The 12,655-nt window shown below is 37.9% G+C and overlaps 1 protein-coding gene across 50 annotated transcripts in view; it reads left to right on the plus strand.

Annotated features, from left to right (window-relative positions):
* Window positions 1–12,655, plus strand: part of LOC145890420 (protein NLRC5-like) — a 327,828-nt gene that overhangs the window by 154,121 nt on the left and 161,052 nt on the right. For 39 of the 50 annotated variants that reach the window (XR_014399557.1, XM_082981463.1, XM_082981464.1 and 36 more), the window contains 4 exons: window positions 1,025–1,186; window positions 1,693–1,854; window positions 3,103–3,264; window positions 4,684–4,845. The exons of 2 other annotated variants lie outside the window; for them this stretch is intronic. Coding sequence is in view for 47 of the 48 variants with exons in the window: in XM_082981463.1 (XP_082837589.1) it covers window positions 1,025–1,186; window positions 1,693–1,854; window positions 3,103–3,264; window positions 4,684–4,845 (648 nt within the window). In the remaining variant the exon portion in view is untranslated. The remainder of the gene's footprint in view (window positions 1–1,024; window positions 1,187–1,692; window positions 1,855–3,102; window positions 3,265–4,683; window positions 4,846–12,655) is intronic. 9 more of the 50 variants (XM_082981415.1, XM_082981431.1, XM_082981441.1 and 6 more) reach the window with 5 other exon arrangements.

Raw genomic sequence — 12,655 nt, forward strand, 5'->3', positions numbered from 1 at the left:
CATAGTTAGACAAATGTGAAAAGTTGGGAAAAATGCGTCCTTAGAAAACCAATATGTTGAAGTGAAAATCATTGCATCAGCACATACACTGAAGAAACTTGTCCTATCCGACAACCCGATTGGAGACAGTTATTCACGCGACATAGGCGTCAGTGTTTGTTTTGTCGTGAACAACTTGTTTTTTCGTCTGTCGTGAACAACTTGTTTCGAAGAACTTGCAGTGCGTTGCAAACTTTGCACAGTTGAGGTGTTTGGGGTGTAACTTTTTTTAGGCTGTCAAAAATGTTACAACCAGTATTTATTTAGCTGAAGAAGCTTGACCTGTACTACAACTAGCTACGGGACAACAGGGCAACTTTTCTATGTTCATTGAAAGATGTGCCGAGCATCTTTCAACGAACATAGAAAAGTTTGAAAATCCGTCACATATTATAATTTCTTGCTTTTTGTCAATTATTTTCATCACTCGCCAGTTGAATGGTACCTTTGAATTCCCCAAAAATCAAAATGTATTCCTATTTTGTGTGGGCATTTCCACAAAAATATTGTAAACGACACAAACAGAATATCGAAGGTTGTTTTTAATTGAAACAAAATGTGCAAAATTCTTTTTGGTTAGTGAATGCCATGTGCTATATAATAAGGCATACAGTAATAGTCCAAATAATCCAGTCAAAGTATGGCCACTCCATGTTTGACGCTGAAGGTTTGCTCAGCACCTCAGCCTCTTACTTGTACAAATACATGAAGCAAACAAACGTAGGAAGCTTTTTAATGTGTACTTGGTATCAATATCACACGAAGAAAGCATAGGACAATGGAATGCACAGCTTATGGTAATGAATATTTAACACCAAAACTAAGGGAAATATTAGTTAGATCCTATATTCCGTGGGACGATACAAAGTGTTGTTTGAAATAAAACAATCGTGCATTTTGGTTTGGAACTAAACCAAAAACGAAAGTATACAAACAGTTGTTAGTTAATGTCACTCTCACTTTTTTCAGTTAAAAATGTGTTTAGCTGAAGAAGCTTGACCTGTCTGACAACCCGATTGGAGACAGTGGGGCAGCTTTTGTAGCTAATTGCATACGCAACATTAAAGATGTTGGTCTGAGTAATTGCAACCTGACAAGTGTTGGTGCTGAATATGTTTCGAAGAGCATAGAAAAGTTGGAAAATCAGGTAAGCATTAACTAACTAACTAACTAACCACATATTCTTTATTCTGCTTTTCAAGCATAATAAAAATATAAACAATGAATTTGTTCTTCCCAACCTTAATTATATCAAGCACAGTCAAACAAATTCTTTGACAAATGTAGCTGTAATTAAATTTTTTTTTCATTGTCATAGATTTCTATCAATAAATATTGGGCATATATTTGTAGGAATTGTAGCACCTTTGCAACTGGAGAGCAATGCACATAAATTGTTTCGTGGTGTAGAGAAAAACTGCAGAAGTCTGATCATAAATTTTGTGCCATCAAGTAATTATTCACTGTATTTTATGTGGTAAAAAAACATTTGTTGTCTTGTGATAACTCCCAGTATCATGATGGCTGACTGATGATTACTAAGTTATATTTTTTCATCTTTAAATGTGGTATGTATAGAGCATGTAAATAGAACTAATATTAACGCTGAGGTACATTGTTGATATTGACAGTTTATAGCCACAATCTATTCAGGTGAAGAAGCTCAGCCTATCCGCCAATCCGATAGGTGACAGTGGAGCAGCTTTGGTTGCAAAGTGCATTCATAACATTGAAGATGTAGACCTGAGTAGATGCGACCTGACAAGTGTTGGTGCTGAACATCTGTACGATAAAATTAAACTGTTAAAGAATCCGGTAAGCATGATGTGTCTGTTTTTATTGCGCGGTAAATGTCAAAAACCCTTAGCCATGAATGAAAAAGTTGTTCACCATCCATCCCGTGCCAAACATTTGCGGGACCTTTTGTGTGTGGTAATGACATCAAATTGTTGGATAAAAACTATTGTACGATTAAGGACCTGTGCTGGATAGAGACTGCACTGGGTTGTCGCGTGAAAGTAGTTGTTTTCCACAAAATTTTCAATGAATTTTTCGAAATCGTTTTGTGAATTAATGATGTTTTGATGTGTGGTGCACTCCTAGTTTGGTGTAATGATCTTCAAGATGCGCTCGGACACAAATTTTGAAGACAAGCATTAAGCTTAGGGATGGAAGCAGTTTCCGTTTTAATTTCAAATAGTAAAAGAAACACTTTATATGAATTTTCTTAATGCTTTTGTCTGCCATTTTCTTAATGGTTTTGTCTGTCTCAGTCATTCAACAATAACATTGATGATGAACACAGATAAGTTTGAAATGTCGGCTTAAAACATTTTAACAAAATCTTACATAAATCGTACACTGAAATTACACAAGGTTTTCTCCATGTGAAAAAGTCGTTTGGAACTGTAGATTATTTATTGTTACTCGCTCTAAGTTTGACTTTTTTATTGATTCGGCTGAAGGGGCTTAGCCTTTCCAACAGTCCGATCAAAGACAGCGGGGCTTCTCACAGGCCTATAGAGATGATAAGAAAAAGCGACGATTGCAAAACCAGTTAGTTGCAAGTAGATTTACCGAGACTATTTTCCAGTTAAATAACCTGTAAGCAGAATTGTCATCGATCTGAAATAAAAAAAGTATGACTGAAAAGGAATACGATTTACTTATAACGTTGCTATATTGAAAAAGAATGGGGTAAATGTGAGTATGTCGAACAGATCGAAAAAAACTCTATCATGTGCGTTATGACATTCAAACAATTGCGTTTTATGCTTTACCTCGACATTTCCAAATACTGGTTACAGTACAACAAACTTCATCGTTTAACTCGTCGCATGAAAACCCCAGACTTGGAATGGAATAAATCATTAAGTTTCCAAATTTGTAAAATAGCTTTGGAAAACTTGTCTTTACAGGTAGGACAACAAATTATTTTGCGAAACCGTAAACCTGAATTTTAATTCCAAATTTTTTACAATGAAGCAATTGAAAGCCATCAACATTTATTCGATACAGTTATGATACTCACACTGCCTTAAACACAAAAATGTACTTTTTCAGCTGAAGAAACTCAACTTATCTGTCAACCCGATTGGAGACAGAGGGGCAGCATCGGTCGCAAATTGCATCGAAAACATTGAAGATGTTGAACTGAGAGGATGCAATCTCACTGATGTTGGTGCCGAACATCTGTCCTACAACATATGCTCTTTGCAGAATCCGGTAAGCGTGAACTATTTAAGTGTAGGGACCTTCAGTGATGAATAAATACAATAATCGTTTTACCCAATATACCAAACAAACGCACTGGAGGACGAATATCTGTATTTATAATAAAACAAGCTTCGCCGAAATGCCCACCTTGCAATGTACCTTCTGTCACAACAGAAGCAGGACGTCACAAAGTAACCAGTGATTCGTAGGGGTTAATTTTTCTGTTGAGTAAGCACATATGCATGTGCTGTTGCTAAGGCGAATTTAAGCGAGTTTCGGGCAGTTTGAGTGGGGTTTTGAGGCCCATTAATTTGTGGTTTTGTGAAAGATCCATCCCGCATGTGTTTTATTGACCCCTGAGGGCATTTGATCCCTCCCTGTTGGACATTATTTTGGGTAAAAATGCAACTGGATTTTGCAGAAAAATGAATCGTTTAAGTATCACATCTATTGTGGTTCAATGATATCTCTCCTCCACACAATATCACCAAAGTTAGTTGCTGAATAATTGCCTAAGCAACATCCCACGTCTGTTTATGCCCCCTGTAGGTCATAAGATCTTCCAGCAGGCTCATTAAATTCTTGCTGTGTATTGTCCCATCCAGGAGCAATAATTTCTTTTTTAACTTGGAAGAATATTAGGTTCCTAAACAAGTCACAAAACCCAGCAATGGTCATTGGGAAACAAGTGGAACAGTCAAAGGTGCATTATTGCATAGGGCCTTGAAAACAGGATTTCTTTGGTTTAATTGCCATATAGGTCCCGTGGTTATACAAAATGCATCGCAAAATTTATACAAACAAACCCACGAGAAAGGAAACAAAACAGGAAGAAAGGCTTTTCCGTTTTTTCCACCAGACGAGCGCACTGACCATTCCACTTTCCTTACATAGTGAGACACGCATATGCAAACATTTATTTTTTCCATGTGATACAGTTTAATCACTGCCGGACTTTTGTTTGTCCGCCTAGAGCAAGATGAACCAAGTGGTCTGTCCAGGTTTAGTAGGTTTAAAATCTGTGACTTATTACCGTCAAAAGTCCACGACAGACTAGAAGCGGTATTTGCCTTTTTTTTTCGAAAGGATTGCCCGAAGACGTTTTGTTTTATTTTTTTCACCCAAGTTCTGTTGAATTACTAGATATTGCAAAGTATAGACATTAAACGCGCTGTTGAACAAAGCTGACTATTTTGTGGTTATGTTTGCGGGTTCTGCGTCCAGTGGGAAGGATATTTAGAACTCTAGATTTACCGCAAAGTCTTTTTGAAGTTAAACATGGAGCAAACTGACCTAAACTATGAAGAAAAGAAAACAGAATGTCCTCCTTTTCTTGAGCAATTTTTTGTGCAATAGATTTTAAGTTGATCGATTATCGTCGGCAACATAAATAAATTATTGCTTGAATCTTTACCTATATTTATTCAGCTGAAGAGACTCGACTTATCTGGCAACTCCATAGGGGATTTTGGGGCAGCTTCCGTGGGAAGATGCATCAAAAATATCAAAAATGTAGACCTGAGGAAATGCAAACTGACAAGTGTTGGTGCCAAACATCTTTCAAAGAACATAGAAAAGTTGGAATATCCGGTAAGGCTTAACTGACTAACTGATATTATTTACGCTATCGTTCAATAATTATAAAAATATGAACAAACAGTTTGTCCTTGTAGCACAGTGGTTTCCAACCTTAATTATATCGCGTGCGACTTTAAAGTCCAGCACAGTTTTTTTGTTAAGTATTGCATAAATGAGTGATTTTGGTTGACATAACTGTTGTGTAAAAGTAATGAAACATTAAAATCTTAGACATAGAAGCTTCCATCGAAATAACATAAAATGTTTTCTTTGCTTGAACACTTCGTAAAGTTTCCAAACAAAACACTCTTGCTTCAGTTAATATTTGTAACATAATTATAACATTCCACTTTTATTTAATTTTATCCTTTGTTTTTATGTTTTGAGTTCTCAGGCTTTCATTTTGCTATTTATTTAGATGGAGTCTCTGAATCTTTCCTATAACAATGACTTGACCGATGAATGTGTTGAGTCATTGGCTGGATGTGTTCACAACATAAAGTATTTTTGTGCAACACGTTGTAATTTTACACAGGCAGGGGACGATAAAATCAGGTCAAAGACCCAAGGAGTAGTTCAACTTACTTTAAATCATAAAGCTTTGTTTTGGGGAAAATAAAACGTTTTCCTCTCCGTTTGCAAAGACACGGTTTGAACAAATATTTAGTTTCTGACGTCATCATATGATAAAAGGTTGCAAATATGATTGATTTATTCCATTGAATGATAAAGTAAACGAAAAATGCAACAAGACATTGAATTGCCAATTTGGGTTTATACTAAAAAGTCTAATCTGCTTAATCGTGCTCGGTGGTTGATGTAGTTTTTCTTATTTGAACTTTGACTTTTGTGCACGTGAATCTCGTTTTTTTACTACAGTTTGAACACAAGTTTATCACTCTGCAAAGGTTTATTCATTGTTTTTATAATTTGTCTGAGGCATTTCGAAACTTCTGTGGCGCACAGAATTGTTTACATTGATTTTAAAAAATGGTTATGCAAAATTTCTCTGCTCCGAGATTGTTTTACCAAAAGCACTTATTTTTCAAGAACAAATAAAACTACTTTGTTGTTTTAGTGTTCCTTTCCAGTCGGGTCGAAAGCAGTTTGTAAAAGTTTTAAACTCACGCGATTGAAACTGAACGTTCTTTGAAAATTTCTAGCCGTCGAAAATAGAGTTTTCAACGATAACTAAATATTTTCTTTTTATCCTGGGAAAAAATGCACAATTTTGTTGATCTCTTGAATCAAGATATACCCTGTACAAATCTGTAGCCTGAAGGAAAATATATTATCATAATATTGTTTTCGCGATTCCAAACTGACATTGGCCAAAGCTGTGCAAAGAGTTTATAAAAAAAATGAAACAAGCTTTACTACATGTGTCAAATCAACCTGGGGAAGTTGATGCGGTGCGACGAATAAACTTTTCCAGATTCAGGAAGCAGCAGCCTAATTGTCCAAACTGTGGTCTTTTCCTCAAGGGCGACACGCCTGTCCCGCAGCACAAAGAAACTGCTTTAATTGCGGAAGGAGGGGGCATTATTACCAAGGATTGTACAAGGAACCGGCAACTAATTGTGTTCAGCAGGCAAGCTAGAATGACTCTGAAACATTTGTAGGTTATGTTAAAACTAACTTTGCGTTAGATGCACCTGCAGGTACCTCAGTTTGCAGAACAAAAACACTCCGTCTATTTGACTCTTGAGAGTATTTAAAACATCTACCAAGAACTACCTTTGCAACTTTTAATCCAAACATAAAAACGATAAACAAACATACCTTGTTCTTAACATACAACGTTAAAATGCAGCGTCCAGAGCGATATTTCAATTGCTTTTGTCTTAGTTCTCTCGCTTAGTCTGTTTTCTCGCTTCGTCTCCGTTTGTGGCTTACGGCCATCGATATATATACGGTTATTGAGATTACAAAAATTAATGAATTCGACAGGATTATTAAAAATGTCGATGTGATTATTGAAACTAAAGCCGATTTTCCATATGTTTGAGATAACCCATCTGTCGAAGATAGCGAAGTGATTAACCCAAAATCTCAGATGCGCACGTTTACGCAAAGCAATCAAATTGCACAAAATAAGCATAAGCAATAAAACAAAGTGTTCCTGCACACCAACGGTATGGCTAAAGGGTAATGGCAAACCAATGCATTTTAGGATAGACACCGGTGCAGACGTTACAGTCGTCGGTTCAGAACATTTTCGCAATACACTATCTGTCAAATTATCGCCAACATCGCAAGTACTGCTAGATGCACGAAAAGAGTCTGTGCAAAATTTCGTGCTTGTTTGAAAAATGACCACCGTGAAATATTTCATGACATTTTCGTAAATAACGCCTTCAGAGAGCCATTGTTTGGGTAGCCCGCAAGTAAAGAACTGTGTTTTTTTCTGAATTAAATCACGTTGATTCCGCAGAGGATTATCGTAAATTGTTTCCGACTGTTTTCATGGGATTAGGAAAATTTACAGAGACTTGTAAAATTCGTCTACAACCAGATGCAAACCCGTTTTGTCTGATTACTCCCAGAAGAGTGCCGCTTCCACTTCAAGAAGCTGTCCGCAAAGAATTGCAGGGAATAGAACGGTCTGGTGTTATATCTAGAGTAACCCAGCCGACAGCGTGGTGTCCAGGTATGGTGGTGGTTCGCAAGAAAAGCGGAAAGGTTAGAATATATGTGGATTACACAAAACTAAACAGAAGTGTACTCCGCGAGAGATTAATGCTCCCCACTGTAGATGAAACATTGTCAAAATTGTCGAAAGCAAAAATGTTCACTTGACTCTAATTCGGTTTTTGGCAAAACCGGGGCCAGTAGTCAATCCACAGCTCTAAAGTCGAATCAAAAGGCGAAAAATTTGGCGTATTTAGGTGAGTTACCGTTGATGCCGTTCCTTCCGTCGATCCTTCACTCGAGCGAGGCTTCCCCAGAATTGCGATCATCGCCTCCATTTGTTCTTGGTGTCGACGTTCTTGTTCTTCTAGTTAACGTTCCAAAACTTCGCATTGACGTTCTTGGGCATTAAGTTGACGTTCATCATCTCCACAAGTTTCTCCATGACCAGAAAATCCGACCTCGTCGCCAAATAACTGTTGCATTCTTGAGTCACCAAGAGTTCAATTTTATTCATACAAAACGGTGCGCAGGTTTTATAGCCAAAGCAAACACGCAAATAACGTCACGAACGCAATTATTAGATACTGAGGTGCGCAGTAATTCCACAGACGCAAGTCACATTGCAGGACACGCTGACTATCTAAAACGAATCTAAAACGGCGAATCTAAAACGATATTTGTTAGGTCAACTGTAGGACACAAAACGATATAATTACACAACAGATTTCTAGAATAGTTTCTGAAAGTATTTTTTGATTTCTCTACGAAGAATTAAACAAAAATCCATTATTTTTTTGATCATCGATTAACAATTTTGTCCATATTGGGATTCGAACCCAGTATATTCTGGCCGGGAAAACCTTTTTTACCATAAAATTATAAATTCACAGGCAGTAAAATCAATCCGTAATTTGCAGATGTAACAATAGCTCGCACTTATAAAACTCGCACAGGTAAACGTGTCTGCACACAATGACTACGTTCAAAATTTTGAACGACTTTTCACGCTAGATGGCGATCGCGAGTAAGCAAGGTCTGTCACCGGCAAAACGCTGTTATGCAGCCTCTAAGGCTAGCAACCTGAATATATACATCGTTTCGATTTAAAATATTACGTAGCGAATTAATATAATAATTTTCCACAACCAACCGTTTTGCCAAAATTGTTTCTTGTTTTAATACTTTTGCTTCCTTCCAATTGATACGGTGGTCGGTGTCAAGCATGTAGGCACATAGAGCAGATTTATTGGGTTCCATATTGCGTATGGCTGCCTTGTGTTCTTTAATACGGGACTTTAAATTGCGGCCAATATACACAGTGTGACAATCAAGGCAAGGTATTATGTAAACTACACCGGTTATTTGAAGCATGGAAATACGGTCTTTCGGTTTGGGAAACATGTGTTCTAAAGTGCATACCGGTTTCATGGCAACTTTCATGCCAGTGGCGTTGAGTATTCTTAATATCCGCTCAGAAACTCCCTGTACATATGGTATGGAAGTGAATGTTGTATATGTTTGTGTGGGTTTGTTGTGCGTGTGGGGTGTGAGATTTAGGTTGGTGGGAAATTTGTTTAGTTTTAGAACGTTTCGAATGTGTTTGCGTTCAACCCTCCGAGTGTGTGGATCGCCAATATGTGTAATCGTTCTGTTATAAAAGATTTTGTTACAATGAGTTTTTGATGTTTCGGATGGTGTGAGGTGTATTGTAAGTAGCGGTTAGTGTGTGTAGGCTTGTAAAAAATGGAGGTGGTAAGTTTCCCGTCCGGTTTTGCAGTGACGTTTACGTCCAAAAATGACAGACTATGGTCGTGTTGTGTTTCCTGGGTAAACTTAATAGAAGGTTCGATGTTGTTTATGTGATCATGAAATCCTTCGACCTCGTCTTTTGCTATGATGACGTACGTGTCATCGACATAGCGGAGCCAAAGTCGCGGGGGTGTTTTGAAGGAAGCAAGAGCGGTTTGCACAATCTGTTCCATTGTAATGTTCACAAGGCAGCCATACGCAATATGGAACCCAATAAATCTGCTCTATGTGCCCACATGCTTGACACCGACCACCGTATTAATTGGAAGGAAGCAAAAGTATTAAAACAAGAAACAATTTTGGCAAAACGGTTGGTTGTGGAAAATTATTAATATATACATTCGTTACCTGGGTGCAAAATATTTGGAGTTGATAACTTTGAAAATGAAAGCCAAAGCTAAAATGCTGTTAATCATTAGTAAACGTTTCGAACACTAACTGATGGGTTCATCATCAGTACTACAATGAGCGCATGCAAGAAAAGCGTCGGGGTAATAAAGGACTGAGCAGGCAGAAGGAAAGGATTTTCTTTATTACCCCGACGCTTTTCTTGCATGCGCTCATTGTAGTACTGATGATGAACCCTTTTCGCTACCTAATGTTTTAAATCAAAACGATGGAAAAGTACTTTCGCCCGTGTTCCGCAATTTCGCCCGTAACTATACGTGACTTTTGTTTCCCATGTTTAGCCGTTTGACTTGTGATCGATGTTGTCCATTGATTTATGTCCGGCTGTGTTTTTGCTGTTACGCCCTTCTGTTCTTTTTCGTTGCATAATTTCTTTGCCCTGTGGGTTCGCTTCGCTACTGTGTTTGTTTTATTCTCTGAAGAAGCCTATAGGCTTATACTATAGTCGTACGTACAGGCGAAACGTCAGAAAATACAATCTTTTTTAAACAAAAGGTGTATATTTGTTGTTCTCCACCAGAAGAACGTCAGATTCATAATTCGTAAATCCAATCAACGTACCGTACAAGCCTGAAACATAATGACCTTTTTACTTTTATTTTCAACTACGGCACTTTTAGAAATCTCTTTTTACCAATTTGAACCTGGTCTCACCAATCCGTGGAAGTTGGGAATTGGAAAGTCCCTTAATTGTGATGCTAATAAACTCATCATGTTCCATTGCAGGTTCTAACAGTCACTAAAATTAAATTTCAAGCAAATTGGTTTACTGATGTTGGGCGGAAACAAACTAGAAATGCCTAAAGTGATAAAGTCAGGAGACCTTATATTTATGTATAATTTATACATCAGTCCCGGCATAATCCTCATGAATATCGAATAAACAATATTGAATAAAATTGCAGATCGTCCAATCGACATGCAGCAAACTGACAACTTGGGCACCGCGCAGAAGTCTGCGATCTTACACACGTGATCCGCTTGAGCTTTTTGTGTCATTAGAAGTACGCGGCTAACGTGCCATCACCATGCATTGATTCATAAGTGGGAAAACAATCGATGCCAGGTTTTAAGGCAGAAAACTGTAGTAATCTCTTCTGGCATACATCAGCTTTTGCAATTGATAGATTATTGTGCGCCATTGTTAATTTTGTAAATTAGTCTTTGCGACAAACAAGCCAGGTTTTTACCTCAAACAGGTAAAGTTACCGCTTGAGCGAATGTTAAAAATGCCTTCGTTGTGACGCAACAAACATCACCCAACAAAACCAAACTCTGGATCACGTGGGTTTGGTGGAAACTTTTGTTCTTCTCACGGTCAATTGTTGCTCAAAACGTTCGTACACGTGTTGCTGTTCTATGATTCTGCGAAACCAATTTCCATCGACTAGTTTTCTTTAACTCAGTGCTTGCATCACAAAGTTATTTGGTTGACCTGGATTTTGCCATAATGCATGTGTCTTGTTTGCCTTGTGGTTAATCTAACAAAGGGAGTGTGCAGATAAATTTTGTGTCTTTAAAACACTGATGACCTGTCGTCTCACCATTCTCGTCCCAAAACCTCGGTTGCAGCAAGTTTTTTTAGATTTAACAAGTCGTTAATTTCGATTGTTAATGATAAAATCGTTGATTCGTTGAACTCACATTCAAAGTGGTTCATTTTTGCTAAGTTAAGTAATGAAAAATAAGAAATAAAAGTTACATCAGCTGTATATTTTAGAGGACGACTCGGTCACATCTACCATGCTTGGATTTGAGTGAAATGCTACGGTCATGTGATTATGCTAGCCTTCTTCGTGAAGTAAATCAACGGCCAAGCAAACAAAATTCTCAGAGAGATGACGTTTGTTTTGTCAACCAGCGCCGAAGACCACGTGATCATAGCGACGCTTGGATTCTGTATCGTCAATCGTTTCGGAAAACACTTTGTTCGCACAATAACCTCAAACAAGAGAAGTTTACGCCCCAGCGATTGTTGAAAAAGTTTTCTTTGTGACGCAACAATGATCACGCAGTAAACCAAACTCTTGCAGCGTACCAATTGGTTCCAGTCGGCTGCTGTAACTGAAGCTAAGTCTGCTTGCGTGTTCTTGTTGTTTACACTAAATTTAAACCTCCGTGAGCAGGCTTATTTATTCAATTGAAAGACACGTTTGCAATGTCAGGCGGCGTAAAATTTAATTTGTTCCAAGCGCATTTAATCAGAGTTTAACACGTGACTGAATTGCAGCGAATTAACTATTAAAAGAACGTACGAACGTAACAGCGCGAAGGCGAGAATAATAGCAGAACGAGAGAGGACGATGAATACGAAGGCGTTTTATAACGAAGTGTCATGAAAAACGTGATTGTCCAGCAGGATATCAGCAGCTTGTTTTGAAGTAAACCTTAACTCCGCCTGTGTCCTTTCCGTCTGGTGTTCCAGTGTTGGGTTTTAGGAAACATGCGGAGTGGCCACACTCTCGACCAACGATGTTTCAGTGAAAATATTTGTTCCATTTGTATTCTTTTTTCGCACGATCAGTTGTTACGTTTGTGTTGCTAACTTATAGACAGTTTGGTTGGCTACTTCCAACATCAATTCATAGCAACGTCACAGCTATGAGTAATAGGGAATTTAAAATACAGAGTAAGAAACCCTGGGGTTCGTAATAAACAGTGTACACAACTATATTCAGTTCAGCGTTCGACGCAACGACCCAATTTCCTTTGATCGTTTCCTCAACTTAACTTAACTACTTGTGGTTTAGGGCCAGCCGATATATACGTAGATATGTGAGGCGATAAACCAAATGGTTGGTTTGATTAATCCCAAACAGGGCGTCGATTTTTTATTGCGTGTCGAACACCTTGAGAAAAATTGTCGTGCTTGTCGAATAGTAAAAATGTCGTATCTGGTAACTAACGCATGAGAACGACCATATTTCGATCAACATAAGTTCAAAATACACGTTGAAATAACGACAAAAGA

The sequence above is a fragment of the Ascidia mentula genome, chromosome 2 (assembly GCF_947561715.1).
Source record: "Ascidia mentula chromosome 2, kaAscMent1.1, whole genome shotgun sequence".
Lineage (NCBI taxonomy): Eukaryota > Metazoa > Chordata > Ascidiacea > Phlebobranchia > Ascidiidae > Ascidia > Ascidia mentula.